The 18,434-nt window shown below is 40.7% G+C and overlaps 1 protein-coding gene across 1 annotated transcript in view; it reads left to right on the top strand.

The window, feature by feature from the left end:
- Positions 1-9,779: 9,779 nt before the first annotated feature.
- Positions 9,780-18,434, top strand: part of si:ch211-186j3.6 (neural-cadherin) — a 333,490-nt gene continuing 324,835 nt past the window's right edge. The window contains exon 1 of the mRNA XM_062419573.1: positions 9,780-10,842. Within this exon, the coding sequence (XP_062275557.1) occupies positions 9,780-10,842 (1,063 nt within the window). The remainder of the gene's footprint in view (positions 10,843-18,434) is intronic.

The raw sequence follows: 18,434 nt of genomic DNA, 5'->3' as shown, positions 1-18,434 counted from the left end.
TTTCAGATGGTGTCAAAGAAGCAAGAGTACGATATTGGGAAACTTACAGAGGAGCCACTCAATGCAGCATAAGCAGCAGCAGAGATTCACTGAGGATCAGTGGTAGCCTTGTGCACTTAAATATTGAACAGAGGGGCAAAATGAATCTATTCGCTTTCATGCATTATTAAAAGGAAGTAAAAACAGGACTGTAGCTACTGAGTTTCTGTTCTATTCTCCAAAGTGAGGGGACAGAGTTTGGAATTATGAAGCTCCATTAGTAGTCGGAGCAGTTTAGAAAGGTTTGAGTTTCCACATCCTGCCCAGTGCAATTGACAGGCAGTAGAGTTCATTTTTATTGCTCGTCCAGGTTGATCCTCTAAATGCCCTCTTAGGTTCCATTAGATGATGTATTATGATGACTCCTTTGTTTTGATTTAATTCATTCATTTCAGTGTTGATGTCTTTAGAAACATGTAAAAAAATAAAACAGACTCCAGAAAGCAATGGTTAGATTTGCTCAGATATTAATATTAAAAGGTTTATTAGTGGTGAAAATGTGGCTATAAGGATGGCGAGATCTGTTTTTTTTTATGGCTAGCTGCTGCACTTACATTAGACTTTGAGCAGGAGTACATAATCCCCCTGTGGTATATAAAAGCAGAACTTAGTAGGTGGAGTTACTGTAGGAAGAAAGTGGGTGAATAAACCATTAAGACTTGGATGACAGCACAGAACAGCACCAGGAATGGCAGCCTGATGGAGAGCTTAGTACAGGTGAGTCTGTGAGTTCATATAAAGTTAGTGTATATGATGATGACTGCTTTTCTTGTAAATGTGCACTCTTGAGTGATCCTGTCAGTTTGAGTAGAGAAAAGTTTTCTGACTGATTATTTGTGTCACTCAAATACCGTTTGATTCTAACATGTAGCATTCAAATATACAGCACACAGCCATTTATTATAATAGTCCAGTTCCAGTTGATGTTAGATGCAACCTGGCTGTACTGCAGGTTAAGTAATAGTCACAAGCACTCTACCTCTAAAGGTAAAATTTAAAATGCAAACATCCATTAGAGCATGTTAATACACATTTTAGGTGTAGGCAACTGACATTTCTCAGCTTGTTCCCCAGCTTTCCAGACAAGTGGATTGCTTATTAGTGCCTGAGCACAGTCCACAACTTAGGTGGATTGAGTGTTTTTACCTGGAGGTCCAAAGGATGCTTTTGAGGGAACATATTTATCAATTTTCTTGAGGTGCATACAGTGCCCAAGACACAGTAGAGTACTTCAAACACTCAAACAAAATTTGTCACAGTTTTGATACGTTCCGTAGTCCTGTCAGAGAAGTATTAGAAGTATTAATGACCTTCTCAGTGAGATCATTGATTTTGGTATCAAGCGAGAGGTATGAAATATCTGAGTTGACTAACAGCCTTTGACTTGTAGCTGATGATGGTTAAGGGGGATCAGCATCTTGGGACTAAGTATTACTCTATAATTCCTTGTGAGACCTTTCTTGTGGGTTTCTAATGCATCATCCTCAACTGAGGATGATGCATCTAAAGCCTTGGTTACTATGGGCACAGTAAATTAATTCATATGACGTCTTTTTCAACCCCATTGAAAGGCTAAGTGTTTATAGTGGCTATACTCGTGAAAGGTGCCTGCTATAAGAGGAAGGGGCTGAGAAACCATTCTTCCTAAACGACATCGTTTGCAGGAAAAGTGATAGAGCTACTGCAGTTGTATGAGGAATGAAAATATAGAGCCAAATTCTGCTATCAGAAATGTGTTGGGGCAGAAGGGTTTGGATGCTGTTCGACTATTCTCAGGCTTAATGTTCTCCCACTGGTATAAAATAGTGATTTTGTTTGAGGAGGTAAAGTCATTCAGCAGCCCTGTCTGAGGAAATGACCAGTCTTGCTGACGGCAACACCCATTTAAGCACTATGTTGTTGTGGAGCAGTTGGCCATGATGATGGAAGATGATGATTGAAGTTTGGTTTTCTCAATGAGCATTTATGTTGTGGTTTGCACTAGTCAAATAAATTGATAGTGCATATACTGTGGCATGTGCAGAACCCTAAGGGGTATCACTTATTATCACGTATCTTTCTAAATGTCATGTTTTCCCAGACAGGCAACAAGTAGTCATGCTCCCACGTAAAAGCTTCCATGCACAGGCAGTTGTTCTTGCTTTGGGATGTCAAATGAGTCTTGTCACTAATGAGGTTGACTTGACCATCTGTAGTCTTGAGTCAGATGGAACAACAATCGCTCCCTTCAGTTGATGCCAGTTGATGCCGCTATTATCATATCGTGTTTTAGTTTTGTGCCCAAAACAGCACATGTTGCTCCGCTGTTCATATCCCTCCACTGGCTCCCAGTTGCTGTCCACATCGAATTCAAAAAACCCTGACAATCACAATTAAAACAGCAACTAAAATATGTTCCCTCCTACCTGAACTCCTTTATTAATAAAACAATTAAAGCACCTGGTCCTACCACCACAACAAGGCCCTAAGTCAATTACCATATTATTCTCTTCTGTTGTTCCCTGATAGTGGAACAAGTTACCGAACTCCACTGGATCTGCAGAGTCCCTCTCAATCTTTAAGAAAAGACTAAGACTGCTTTCTATGCATTGCCGCCGTGCACTACCGGTTGACACCTACGTTCTATCAGACAAGAACTTTCCTGACTAGATCCTTTGTTTGTGTTGTATCTACTCTCAGATGTACATCACTTTGGATAAAAGTGTGTGCTAAGTTGTAAATTGTAAGGGACTGCAAAACTATAATGTGCTCTCTGACATCCTCTGCACTGTTTCCCACAAGTAACTTGAAATGTTCTCTCACTGAGTTGACAAGGTACTGTATGTTTCTTGCAAAGTAGTGATGTCAGCTGGAAGTTGTCTCAACTTGACATTTATGGCTGTCATTTTCGGAAAATCACTGATTTCAGTACACTGTACCATAGAGCTTTATCCTTTGTTGCATGTAATTTCCTCTCTCTCTCTCAATTCTTTTTCCTGTTGTTCTCTCCTGTGCTGTCCATCAAAAGCAAAATGCCAAAAAACAACCTTCAAAAAAAAAAAAAGACCAGCCTAGCTGTCCAGTTGAGTTTGAGTGTTGCAAGGTATTACAATCCGTTAGTTAGGCGAAACACCATGCATCCGGTGTGGCAGTTGAATGTGGTGGGGCTGCTGAGTTTGACATGGAATAAGAGCTGAGGATGCGACCCTGGTGCTTTTCACAATTTGAGCTGTCACACTACCGCCACACTGCTGCCTCCATGTTGTGTTAGTGCTGTCAAGTGAAGCTGGAGTATCCTGTCCAGTATGCAGGCTTGAATAGGTTCCTGTAAAGGTATAACCGTTGCCTAGGTGACAGGTCACATCACTGGTAGGTCTTAACATTTGGTAGTGGCCATTGTTAATATAAGTTGATAAAGCTGATAATGTAATTCTAAAGACATATATCAAATTGAATTAAGGAATTTAAGGGTTTACTCCAAAAAGCTTGACTGGTCAACAGGTAGGATCACAAGGCAGTGGAAGGGATCTTGCTGTATTAATGTATCATCAGTATGTTGTTTTCACTGGCATTTAAATTCATGAATTATAAATGTATGACCAAGCACAGGAAGTCATTAACAAGACAGGATTTGCATATAAAGTGGAATGTTTAAAATAAATATTAAGCCTTTTTAAGCCTTGCTGGCTTTATTTAATGTGCATAGCATTTAAATACTAAAACTACACTTAACCAAGCAAGGTTTCCTTTATGTTTCTTTTCACAGATTTCAGTATTGTTGTAATTTAACGAGACATACACATGAAGAAAAGAAAGCTTGTCAGGTGAAAAACCATGTGTAACTAAGCCTCATGTGAACAGGGTCTACAACTGAAACTGTCTATGTGTTTGTTTGTTTGTTTGCTAAGCAGACTTAAAGCTGCAGGCTAGCATTCTCGAATGTCCCTATCCACTATCTGACACACCCACATGCTAACATACACACACACGCTGACATTATACCCAGCCAATTTACAGCCCAGTGGATCTACAGATTGTGTTTGCAGCAAAGTCCAATTGGCCCCTCTCCAAAGTGCTATTGAGCATATTCCCTGTCTCTGTTTTCTTTATCATCCTATCAAGATATTTCCCCTGATGGCTAGCCTGTTGCAGGTGGGAGAGAGAGAAATTGTATGTCTGGATAATGAACTCACACCTTCCTCCTTCTCTCTGCCAAGCACTATATAAAGCAGAGCAATACTATATTTGTTCTGCCATCGCTGTGCCTGTGCATCTTCAACAGGCTTGAAGCTGCTTCCTCATTTGTCAAAAAAGCCTGATTTTGGGGGTCAATAGTGTTCCACAGCTGATAATCCACTAATTGAAATTTGGTTGTGCAATGAGACGGTGTGAGAAGAGGACAAAGATGGATAGAAAGAGAATTAAGACTGGGTAGGTTGTAAAAGTGGGCGGGCGGAATAATCAATAGCAGTTAGGGGAGTGTGTGTTGTGTCAATCTAACAGCTTGTTCTTGTTCTAGGGAGACAAACCCCAGATGTGAATTCTGCTCGGTAGAGCCACAGCCAGATTGACGTTCCACTTTATTGAGATTTAGTGGGCCTGCATGGATTTGAATGATCCTCAGTGCAGTCTGTCAGTTGTCATAATAATGAATGGAAGATGACAGATTGAGTGCCAACCATTCTCACTTTGCTGCTCACTGTCGGAGGCGGCCAAACTTTATGACAAGGGCAGCCAAGGGATCTAAATATGACAATATCTGTGGGCCAGAATCATGATTAGAGGGAAAAAGGGGATAATGGCAATTTAGTAGATGTGATGTCACAATGCATTTGGATTTACATTTAAATGACTATCAAAGCTGTTGTTGAGATACATTAAAGTAACCCGATCAAATATAATTAACGCTAATTTAGTCTGCCCTGATTCATAATATCTTAACTCTAACTGAAAATAGTGATACAGACATATCATATTTTCCCAATAAATAAGCAATCTCATTTTAATGTTCACCTTTTTAGTTACCACAATCTTTCCCTGTCTATAACCATACCAAACCTGCTATGCACAGATATTGTAAGAAGGGAGAATATTGGTATTGTGTATTTAAAAAAAGAAGTGATTGAATAAAATACAGGCCTCAGCAGGCTTGTCCAGTATTGATGTTCTTTTTTGACGTTGATGAGACAATTTTCTATCATTTTAATCAGATACCACACTGACATAAAAGAACAGATAGGATCATAATTCTAGTTACCCTGGGAGACTCAGAGTCCGCTCTTATCACGACAACAACATCGACTCCAACCTGAGAATTACTTTCAATGGGAACAAGCCGACACCTATAATTCTGGGTCTTACTCCGCATGAAAATCGCCACCTGTAAGGATAAGGATGGTCATTTTCTTGTTTTTAAATTACCAACAATTCCGACGATGAATACATCCTACAAGCAAGTTTTTCTCTGTGTATCCAAGTGGCAATATACTGTAGCTTATTTCTCTGTCGTAGTCCTTTGTGAGCAAAAACAACCAAAACTGTTGAAATTATCGGTAACACTTTATTTGAAGGTATCGTCATAAGAGTGACATGACTCTGTCATAACTGTTACATGACACAGTCATGAACGTGTCATAAACGTTTATGACTGATGTCATTAAGTGTCATTCGGTTTTTGTAATGACAAGTTGACATTGTTTGGGTTGTCTTGATTATGACAACGTGACATTAATCAAAGTGACATGACCAGAAGTTGTCTTTGTCATGACAACTTGACATTAAATTTGTTTGGGGTGTCCTTATTATGACAACTTGACTTTAATCAAAGACAAATGACCAGAAAATGGGCCAACCCTAACCCTAACCCTTCCCCTTCATTACACTGTCATAATGGTGTCAGGACAGTCAGTTTTGGGTATCCTGTCCGTATCCTGTCAGACATCTATGACCAAGTGCTAGAATTGGTCTGTAACCTTGCACATCTAATTATAATAATCATTATGTCAACTGAACACAACAATAGGTGCATATGTTGTTAATGTCAAGTTGTCATGACAAAGACATTTTCTGGTCATGTCATTTTGATTAATTTCAAGTTGTCATAATCAAGACAACCCAAACAATGTCAACTTGTCATTACAAAAACCGAATGACACTTAATGACATTAGTCATAAAAGTTTATGACATTGACATAATGTTTATGACACGTTCATGACTGTGTCATGTCACTCTTATAAGTGTTACCAAATTATCATCAAAACATACATGACATGTTCTTTCTTCACCAAGAGCACACAGATTAAGTTTATTTTCAGTCAATCCTTCGTACTGTATACCACCTGGGTGTTCTAAATACATAATGCAGCTACATATTTGACTCTATTTGCAGCTGACAATAGTCCTCAACAAAAGAACTGTTTCCTCCTGTTTGAGTAATATGTTCTCAAGTCTACAGTGTCCAGCTGTTTTTATAAATTACTGAGCCTTTTTAATCTACTGAGCTGTTAAAGACTAGCATTGTCAGTAGGAACAAATAGGGCTAAGTGGCACAGACAGGGTAGGGAAGTCAGAGCACTGGGAGATGGAGTAGCACATTGTTGGCTTTGGTCTTTTTATTGGATATTTTGACAATATCAAATAATCCCTTAACCCTTAAAAGAAAACAATACAGCTGGTTAATACTTGCTTTTATTTATTTTTTTAAATGCTGTCTACAATTGATTGGAGCAAAAAGTAAATTTTTGAAGATTGACTAAGATAACTGGAAATCTGTTGCACACTTTAGACAGTCTGGAAAAAATGACTAAAGTACCATTAATGCTTTTGTAGTATAGAGGTTGTCCCTCTGCTTTTCTTTCATGGTGCTTTTATTTGTGATACATTATTCTGCCAAGTAGACTCACTTAAGTACACTTAAAATCACAAGTGTTTTGACCCTAGTCTGAACAATGCTCTCCCTGCCAACCCTCCTTGACTTTGCTGAAGCAAAGAGGAACTGCAGTCATATTATTTTGCCCACTGGCATTTCAGCACAGAGAATGCTTGAAAAGGTCCGGTTTAATAGAATATGTGTAACAATGTTGTTTGTCATACGGTTTCAGTGTGCATATCTTCAAATGCCCATTGGCTTGCTGACTGGAATAGCCTATGTGACTTTTCCAGAGACGTGATCTGAAAGGCTGTTTGTAATGCAGACAGGCTTGGGACTGTATTGTGAGCAGTTATGGGGGATGCTTTATACATATTGAGTTTTATTTTAAATCCAACAAAGATGCACAAAGAGATAAGAGGAAGAGATGATTCAGTCTGGGCTATTGTCACTGCCACAGTGGGGAATATTACTTCACAGTCAGGCTTAACAGCTGACCAAATCTATCTCTGTCTGCCTCTCTCTTCTCCTCCCTCTGCTTGTTTTTACTTTGAAAATGTGCCCATGACAATGCACTTCATATGACAGATATGATACTGCATATAAATATCAGTAGTTATTGTGTTGTCTATTAATAGATTCAACTTTCTGAATAGGACAAAGGACGAATCCGCTCAAAACAACACAATACAGAGTAATGCTGTGCTGCACAATGCAATAAAAACAACATCTGGGCGGCGGTGATAAAGGCACAGAACAAAGCTCAAACAAAAAGTTTATTATACAGGTTGGATTTTGTGGAGATCCAGGGTTCATTAAGTCCAAAATTTATTCAGGAAAAGTTTAATCCATTTCCCCATTATAAGAACTGAGCAAAATCACATGAATAACACTAATTTACTACAATCAAACACACTGAATTGTGTAATTTCCATTTTGTACAATTATTGCTTTTGATTTTTTTAAGTGACATAAATGTAGTGCATGAGTTCTACAAGACTTACAATGCTGGGAAAAGTAGACCATTTACTTAATTAGTTGGAATCTCATCTATATGTAATCTACTGTATATGTCATAACAAATCCATGAATGGATTAACTCCGTCCTGCCAGAGGCACAGAAATCTGACAGGAAATGATCCGGTGGGGGGTTTTCAGTGGTGTAATTTATATGAGGTAATTATTACTCATGAAAACTAATATTGTCAAGCTTTTTTTAACAACAGGGCTAATCTGCCTGTAGGCTAAGATCAAAAGCATGTTCAGTTAAGGCCACGCACTGCATTATGAAGCATTTCAATTTGGTTCTATTAATTTGTTTGTACATAAAATGAATGGATGTCTGAGATGATACTTTATCATATAGAGCTAAATTTGAAGTCAACCTTGACATCCAAACAGTTTTTATTCACTTCTGAAACCATGTGGAGTGGATTCACCTTCACATCCTGATTTTAAATGTTATGCTAAACACCAGTGGAATCCCACTCCCACACAACACCAAACTTTGAATATGTAGTTTTGGTGTAAAGCCCGAAAACTGTTATCCAAGGACTGCTGATTTTTTAAACTTTAAAAACTGCACAGGTTGCAGTGTTTTAGTGAGTAGGAGTTCAAACAGCACAGAAAGCACACAGAACACTGGCACCTTGGATGAGATAATGACCGTGCGGCATGCCTTGGATCCAGAAACCCACTCAGATTTATTAGCAGGGATCCAAATGGAAATATCGTGGGTCTTGTCAATTTAGTATTGAATTCTATCCATGTGTATGGAGGGGATATGAATATCTGTTTTATTAATTTTTAGACTGTTTTTCATCTTGATGGGGACCTGTCTGCAACTTTAACAGACCCCTGGAGACCACAGCTCCAAATCAAACACACTGTGTGATGAACAAGTTCAAACAGGGCATTTCCCTGTGACAATGAAAGAGGAGGATGGAGTCTCTGTGAGACTTTGCCTGGAGCTGTAAGCCTTTATTTTCTCTTTGCCTCCCCTGGAGGCGCTTAAAAATGATCGATTTTTACATTATTTTAATCCAATGGACTGACGTGCTATTGGAAAGAGGAGTGATGGATCTGGACGTGCAAGACTGGACATTGATCAAAGTGAGAAGAGAGGTCGGGTTGTTTCCCTGAGGATCCCCCTGATACACAGACACACACAGAGAGACACTTGCGCGCAGTTGGCAGTGTGGGTGTTTGTGCACGCGTGCGCACGAGCACGAGTTGATTCGACTCGCTGCTCCTGTGCTGAGAAGTTCATTTCCGATGAGCGAATCCGTTACCGCCGCATCACTCTGCTTCGGATGCATTGCGCTGGATGCTTTGGCAATGCATGCGTAAAACAACCGGTTCAGTGTGATATCCTCGTGATGAGTCACATCTCATCGGTACATTTGAGTTGCAAAGAAAACCGATTTCCACATAATAAGAGGTCTGATCCATGTGAGAGGATGTCGGCGTATGGCGGCGCACAGTTTACAGCAACTCAAACGCAAGATGGATTAAGTGTGATCCCCGTGTGAGATCGGTCGGAAACAACGCACGCAAGAGAGAGCCAGGAAGAGAGCAGAGGTAAGCGCGCACTCGAGCTGTAAGAAGCAGTTTTTTTTCCCGGGACGCGCACAGACAGAGAGCGCTGCTGGTGAGACAGCAGACAGAGAGGAGAGAGGAGGAGAGGAGGACCAGCAACACAAACACACAGAGGCAAAGTTCTCCTGCGTCAAGCTGAAGTATGGTGCCAACGAATATGTGCGTTCCAATTTAAATGGAAGTTTTTGGATCTTTAAGGGAAAGAGGAGAAATATCCCCAAGGAACGAGTTCACCCATGGATCTCTGTTTGGCACGAGCGCTTTAGTACAGTGGAGCCGATGAGATATCTAGTCATGATTTGGGTCGCATTTTTGCCCTTTTTGTTTTCGTGCGCCTTCGGGAACAAGACCGTGGAGCAGGTGCCGTTCTTTCACGGGCATGTGTTTGAGAACTCGTCTCCAGGCTCCCGGGTCAACGGACTGAGTGTCCCCTTAAAGCGGCTCATCTCGCAGAGGCTGTGTGGTACCGAGGAGCCCGGCTCAGCGGCAGCGCACTTCAAACTCATGGGAGATGGGAGCGAGAATTTTCGTGTCTTTGCGCACCACAAACGGGGCCACATTTTATTAAAGACTTCTGGGATTCTGGACCGGGAGGAGCGGGCTGAATACGCACTGGGTCTTGGTTTATGTTGCGGGCAATGCCCGGGACTCCCCCGGGAAGGGGAAGAGGAGTCTCCGGTTGTTGCCGAGGTGGCGTCCATCAAGGTGGACGTCCTGGACACAAACGACCACCAGCCTGTTTTCCCAGGTGCTGATGTGAAACTGAGCCTGGATGATGCCACTGCGCTCCGCACGGCGATCTACACGGTCACAGCGCGGGACGATGATAGTGGTAAAAACGCGGAGCTTATCTACTTTGTCTTGCCCAAAAACGGGAGTTTCTACGCGGTGCCCAAAACCGGCGACATCCTCTTGGTGGACTCCATCCTTGGTCTGAATGAACCTATTAAGTTTCAAGTGTTTGCACGGGACCGTGGATGGCCAGCGCGCACCAGCCAGAGCATCGCCGTGGAGATCAATCCACGGCAATGGCCCGTTGCGCCCTCACCAAACGCAGAAGCGGGGAAACAGAAAACTAAACCACAGATTAAAGTTCCTGCACGGAGATCCAGATCAATACTGGAATCGGACAGCCCCGTTTTCATCAACGTGTCCGAGGATGCTGGGATCGGTTCTGTGGTGATGAACCTGAACCCGGTGAGGTTTCAGTCAGCCACGTTTGAGCTGGTGGAGCCAGACGTGGAGAGCTCACCGGTCAGCGTGAGCCGGGACAGCGGGGATATTGTCATATCACGGAGACTGGACAGAGAGACGGAGCCTCTGGTGGAAATCTCCGTCAAAGTTCAAGATAAAAGAGGTGAGCGAAAGGTCGAGCGCGCATGTGTGTCAGAGAGCGACCCGGTGTCTGTTTGAAAGTGTGTGAGAAAGAGAGAGAGAGAGAGAGCGTGAGAGGATGCGTTGAGCAGGAGGCTCTGTGCGCGCATTTCTCGTCTTGTCTGCTCTCTCTGCCTGGCACCTCATGCAACATGTAAACACAATTTGTCCTAAATAGGATAAAATATTTTCTTCCATGATTATTTCATATTCTTACTGTGCTGGTTTGCCCGAAAAATCTGAATACATCACGTTGTATTAATAGTGTGCGTAAATTGCGCATTGGAGAGCAGAATTTGATTTACAGCAATTCTGTTGAGATTATCCAGAGGGAATTGTGTATCCTCTAAATTCATCAGCACTGTAGTGGAGCTGTAACAGTGAGACTATATTTTACAGCATCTTTATTATCTTGATTTTAATAATTATTCAATCTATCTGACAAGATATACAGTATCCTCGCCATGTTAATCAAGGGGACAACCTAAATTGTGTTACACTGTGTTGAGTAATGCTAAATATTGGGGCACACTGCTCCTCAGGGACATTTCACAATGAATAATTTAGGAGCAGGGTCTGTGTGCAGCACCCTGAGGTCAGGATCTCGGTGGAAGGTCATGAGAGCAGTGTGGTTTTGGGAGATGATGAAACCCACATGAACACAGGCAGAACACTCCACCCAGGAAGACACAGACAGGTTAGCTCTGGTGGGGCCCTGTTGCTGAACTAACTTGCCATTTCATTTTACAACATCTGGAATTCCCTCCCTGCCTCACATCCACGCCCCAAACCAGGCCTGATCCTGCTTTAGCTCCTGAGATCAGATAAGTTGAGGCTTTCCCAGGGGGAAGTCTGCCAGGGAGCAGTGTCAAAGTGGCCTGTGTTTACAATAGAGGTTAAACTGAGTGACATTCATCTGCGCTGATGATGATTCATGTGCTCGAGTAAAATAGGGCAGTGGGAATGCGCGTGCTGGCGCTGCCAGCAGAGCACAGATGCTGGGATGTCAGGGGAGAAGGGCGGTGCGGAACGGCCACCGTACCAACAGGTTAATTATCACCTGCGGATAAAGCAGAGCCAGAGGGAGACTGAACACGCAGCCACATCCACATTAATGAATGCATATGTGAAGCGATGAAACACTGGGCTAATTGACTGTGACACTGAGCACTGGAGATTAGAATACAGAGTGCAAAGACAATATGTATCCTCTGCTTAATATTGAGGTGGATCTATGTGTTTATCCATATGAGACACAGTTCCACAGCTTGTTCCATTAAGACCAGTTAACAGCATTTGACTGGGGGAGTGACCTTATCAATGAAACCTATTGGTCTCTGTAATGTGAACTATCCTGATGCAGAAAATAAGCTGAGGCTGCTCTTGGCAAAGGAAGCTAATTTACACTCCCAGTAACAGCATGCAGAGTTGGCTATTTTGTCACAGTCATTTTCTTCTCCCCACATGAATATTGAAGGGAAACCTATACGTTTCAGTGTTAAATGTGACACTTTACCTTGCCGTTACACCACAGCGGCGTCCTCCGAGAGTTCCTTTATAGAGCTTTAGAAGACGTAGCTTATGTTCAGCCTCTGTTTGATTTAAAGCAGGCGCTCAGTTGGGACTTTTGACATCTGAATTCTCCCAGGTTTCTTTTTCCTTTTTTTCCATTTATGCAAGTGGAACAAATTTCACCAGTTGATGAAATATGTTAGAGGATGATGTTTTTCCTCTGCATTCTGTCAAAAGCTGAACTAGTTTCATCTTTTCTGACAGACTCGGTTATTATATTTTTTTTTCTCCCGGAAAATTAACAGGAATCAAACACACAGGAGACAGCTCAGACAATAACGTTGTTGTCAAAAAATGGATTGTCTGGATATTGCTGGCGGAAGATTGAACAAAACAAGTTTTATTGTCAAGCTTTATAAGATGTAAATACTATGTATGAGAGGCAGTGACAGCGGGGGCCATCTGCATGTTTATGAAATGAAAGTTTATGGCATAGGAATTGCGTTTTATTGTGTTAACCAGCTAAATCCAACCAGTTACAATAAGGGATCTGAGTTCTATATCAAGTGTAAAATGGCTTAGTGTGTTTATAGATTAGCAACACATTACATATTGTTGCTCATATGACCTAATCCCTGTCTGACCAATGCTGTTTTGGTGATTGGATCTTCAACGTGCCCCTGGTGCATCTGTCTGAATTTGGAAGCGTTTTGCTCTAACAGGAGGCATGATAATACAAAGTGTAAAGAGGGGGATCAGCCAAAATGTTTCCTAAATGGATGGGTTTTTTTTTTTAAATGTATTTTTAGGAAGGGGGGAGGAGGAGCAATACACTTCCATGACCTGACTGTTTACAGCGTCACACAGAAAGACGGCAAGTTTTCATTTCCGGGCTTAGCAGAGGGCGGCAGGGGGTGAGCCCGGCTCAGCTCGGTGTCTCGAGCATGAGGAACGCAGCATCCGTTCGGTTGTCGGTGGCTCGGTTGAAGTCTTTTAATCCGTTTGGAGTGGAGAGTCCTGCCGGAGCCTCGACCTCCCTCCATCTGCTCACATTATCCCTGTAATCCCATCTCATTCTCTGTCTGTCTCTCTGTCTCGCTTTCGCTCCCTCCCTCTCATCTCTCTCTCTCTCTCTCTCTCTCTCTCTCTCTCTCTCTCTCTCTCTCTCCTTTGCTCTCTTACTTATTTTCACTCTCACTCCAGGGATTTACTTTGAGTGGAGGCACAGTTTAACACAGGGAGAGAGAGAGAGAGAGAGAGAGAGAGAGAGAGAGAGAGAGAGAGAGAGAGAGAGAGAGAGAGAGAGAGAGAAGAGAGAGAGAGAGAGAGAGAGAGAGAGAGAGAGAGGAGAGAGAGAGAGAGAGAGAGAGAGAGAGAGGAGAGAGAGAGAGAGAGAGAGAGAGAGAGAGCTTTTGACATGATTCTTCGAGGGACAGAAAGTGTGTGTGTGTGTGTGTGTGTGTGTGTGTGTGTGTGTGTGATAGTAAGGCTGGATATATTAGGATCTAAGATCACTTCTTTTTGTGGCCTTCTCCACAAGTGCTGCTGAGCTTCAGCTGTATTGGGGTTTTGTGTGTGTGCGTGTGTGCGTGTGTGCGTGTGTGCGTGTGTGTGTGTGTGTGTGTGTGTGTGTGTAATTGTACTGTATTACCGACATTGTGAGGACTGTTCTCATATTTGCTTGTGGGGACTCAGCCCCGAAAACACCAGTCCCCAAAAGGTAAACCATTCAAATAAGGTTACTAGATTAAGGTTAGGGTTAACATTAGGCATGCAGTGGTTATGCTTAAAGTTAGGGTAAATCTTCAGAGAATGAATATGTGTCAGTTTTTGCCACAACTTCTTTTTTACGTCCAACAGATCTTCATTCAAAATAAGATTGTATTATTTTCCCTTATGTCTTTCAGGATTTTTTAATGATAAACCTGTGTTTGGTTTGTACACTCTGATATCCCTACGCTTCATTCAGTTATTTAATAATGTGCCAACACCTAAAAGAGCACCATGTGAGTGCTCCATTAATTTCCTCCCAAAGGTTCCTCCTTCTCCTAAACAGCCAATATGACATGTTGTTTGACCGCCGTGACTCCTGTTGTCATCATGATGAATGAAATGATTCATTTAGTTAATTAGTTAAATGATTCATTTGGTTAGTCACACAAGTCCTTGCCAATTTTCAGAGTGTTTCCTTCTCTTTTATTTCTCGTCATCTCTTTTTAAAATCTTTTTTAACCTAAGTGTTTCAGACTGTAACAGATTTCATTTATCTAATGAGTGCACTTGTTCTGTGTTGAGTATGCTCAACAACACACAGTAAGATGTGTAGTCTAGTTTACTTGTCAGTTTTTAGACTATTTCATTTTTTAAGTTCTTGCGTTCCTTTTCCTCCTTCTTAATAGAAGAAAGGCTCTTGGTACCATGTGGATTGTAGAGTCAATCATATGAACTGATTACCCAAAACAATGAGCTGAAAGCTGTACAGAGCCAGTGAGGTGTTGATTTTCAGTAGGATCAGCTGTATTTGAAACCCCTCCACATTACAAGGAGTCTTTTTTTCCAAGTTAATATAAAAAGAAGATTACGACTCCACAGCCGTTGGCTCTGTGAGGATGAACTTGAGCTCAGTCATGTTTATTATGTTCACTGTGTTGGTTTATGATGCAAATGTGCTAATTAGCACAGATGCACTAAAGTATAGCTGAGGCTGCTGGGGACAGGGATGCCATGTGTTCTGCAAGTGTTTGGTCGTAATCTAAAGAGTTGGACAAAATGAAATGTTGGCACAAAGTCATCATTTCATGCTGGATGGAAAGTCAGAGGATAACCAAACTCACTCATTAGAATGTATCCTCTGGGGATGTTGAATATCTGTTACAAATGTCATGGCAAGTCATGTCATAGTTGTTGAGATATTTCTCTTTGAGCCACAAATGTCCAGCTTATGTTGGCACAAGGGGGAAAGTCAAGAGATCAGCTAATCATTAGGATTCATCCTCTGTGTTTAAGATTTCCATTTTAATAGTCATCTAGATTTTTCCTTTTTAGAAAAAGTGAGGACAGAGTGACTTACAGGCTGACTTTGCCATTCCCTAGAGACAAGCTGCTAGCATGGCTACAAAATGCTCAACTGAGATTTAAAACAAACATCTGTTAGTTTGCTGGGATTTAATTCTACTTGTTTTAATAGCATTTCTTTTATTTGAAGTTGTTTTCAAGAGTTTCTGTAAGTACTTAAATTGTATAACTTCAATGTGTTGCTAACAGCAATACTATTTTTACAGCCATTTGACACAGCTTAGCTTCAGTTAGGGATGTGTTAGGCATCATTTATACAACCTTTTCAAGAATATGTGAATTATATTTTGACATCCAGTTTAAGCATCAATACTGCTTTGCCAACAAGTCTTTCTTTCATTTTGTCCACTCCAATTATTTTCTATGACAAAACATTCACACCCAGTCTCAGGATGTGTTTGTCTCTTGATATGTGAAAGAGAATCCTTCTTTCCGGAGTTAAATAGCTGTCATTAAACAGTGCCTGTGGATTTGTCGGATGAATTAAAGCGAAGAATATGAGCGTATAGTGAGAGTATAATTATATTGCCTATTTATATAACCATGTTTTTAAAGAAAATTAAGTCAATTTAAAAAAAAAAATGTTTTAACTATGAAAACTCTATTACCTTAGATGTCATACATATATCATATGTATATGAATATGACATATGGAATGTCATATTCCAACTTTAATTGATAATAGATTCTATTTTTGTATGCTCCGTATGTAATTGCTTGCCTAAATCTGCTGTCAGATAACTTATAATAATTCTATATCAACAAGTCTCTAGTAACTGTGCTAATTTTAAAGGAAAACAACTGACTCATCTAATGTAATTTAAAGAATTCATAAATAACTTAGCTTTTAAAAAAATATAGCAGAATAACATTTCATTTTTAACAAGCAATTTTTTAAAGAAATGACTTCTTTAAGTGAGGAGTTTGTCGGTGCATATCAACAATTTGAGCATCATCACTAGGATTTAGTTGCCTGATGTTAAAAAATGATTCATTTATTTCTATCAAGTTTCTTGATAGAAATATTAAAGATGAGAAATGAACACTAGGAGATTATCCAGTACGCTATTATGACAGGAAGGAGGAAAAGAAATGAAATGAAAATGAAAAAAAAAAGAAATATTTAATTCTTCATACATTTATTGCTTTATTTATGTGGGGTTAATGCAGCTAACCAATGTGTTCTCATTGTGTACGCACACATGCGTGTGTATAGAAGACCAAATAAGTGCTATTTATGCTCGTTGAAGGAACAAATGGATGCAGACTGCGTTTCATCCCGATAAACAAAAGACGAGTAACATATGCGGCTAACAGGCTTCCCTCAAAGCCATCTGTCTGGATATGGAATGGTAATTTGGCAAACCTAAACTCACAATAAACCCTCTGAGGTATTTTGTGGGTGAATGTACAGTATGTGCATGTTTATCAGTGTGTGTCTTTCAGATGTAAAATAATTGGATGCCAAAGCATTCTTGTGTATTTCAAGGGCTGATGAGTCTAAAAACACAGTTTAGTTTGGTTATTGTGTTAATACACTTTCCTTGCCATACGTTAGTGTGTGCGTGCATGTGTGAGTGTGTGTGTGTGTGTGCGTGTTTGGTTCAGTTCAAGAAGCAGAGATCTGTGTGAGATCAACCGACAGTTGTCTTGATTAAAGCCAGCTGTTTCTCTTCATTAACAAAAATCCCCATGCATGCTACAGTAGGAACACACATGCACGCCAACATGCACATGCACGTTCACACACAAATAACACATACAATTGAAATTCACCGACAAACACTTCTGAGTCACATTTGAGACAGACATTCTTTGTTCCTATAAATGGGTGTTATTTAATATATAATAATACACACATAGTCAGCACACGCACAGTTCAGCTCATCAGTGAGAGACACTGTGGTGACATCGAGGAGTTCACTCCAGCTGCATGTACACTGCATGTAACAGTGTTTTTTTTTTTCTTCCTCCTTCTGTCTCTCCATCTCCCAACAATTCATTAGGGACCTATTTTTGGTAGAGATTATTAGAAGAATGCCATTGCTTTTTTTTTTTGTGTGTGTGTGTGGGGGGGGGGGGGGGGGGTGATGGTGGTGGTGGTTTGCGATTCTTGAAAACTCGTGAAAATTGGCATACATGTCAGTGCTGGTGAAAATTGCCCAGTTCTGAAGTGACTGGACTCCATAGCACCATCAAATGCAATGCCAGTGTTGGGATAAGTCTGCTTTGATGTTCTTGATATTCAGTGCTCTCATCATTCTTGACATAATGCATACTGATTTTATGTTGGAGAGGAGGCCAGTCGTTTTGGATATCATGCATAACTTTTCATTTTAAGGACACATGTTTGAGGTCTTTGAGATGTGCAAAAACTCATGAAACTTGACACCCATGTTCACAGTACTAAGTATTTCAATGTGACATTACAGCTAGGCTTGGGCGTGCCACATCAGCTCCTAATTACTTTTAGCATCTTTGAGGTGGTTAGGAAGTGATAGTTATCTACTACATGCAATGTCTCATATTCAAGAAAATTCATATCCATGTCAGTTTCCCTCTGGTAAATATATTACAGCATTAATATTTTAATGATGAAGTTTTGCCTAGAGTCAACCAGAAGTGAAGCCCAAATCACACAGAGTTCATCAAATGTATACACAGTTTCCTATATCTCCAGACACTATGTACACACAGGAAATATTATTTTACCCATTGACAAAGTGTCCGATAAAATTCAGAGCCATGTCCACCAATCTTTAGTAGCAATACCACGGCTGCCACTCCCTGTGATGCATGCGAGGGTCCGTTCATCACTGCTTGCAGCTTTAATTGTTTTTCTTTTAGTGTTTGTGTGTCCTTTATTTTAATGGATCATTAAGAAACATGAAAATTTAAAAGTCTGCACGCTGCCGTCTGTACAATTATTTCACATCCAGAGGCATTTCCAATTGCTCTTTTAATTTTCTTCAACAGAAAGTTCCATTT

This window comes from Scomber scombrus, chromosome 1, assembly GCF_963691925.1.
Source record: "Scomber scombrus chromosome 1, fScoSco1.1, whole genome shotgun sequence".
NCBI lineage: Eukaryota > Metazoa > Chordata > Actinopteri > Scombriformes > Scombridae > Scomber > Scomber scombrus.
This window is presented reverse-complemented; position numbering and strand designations above follow the sequence as displayed.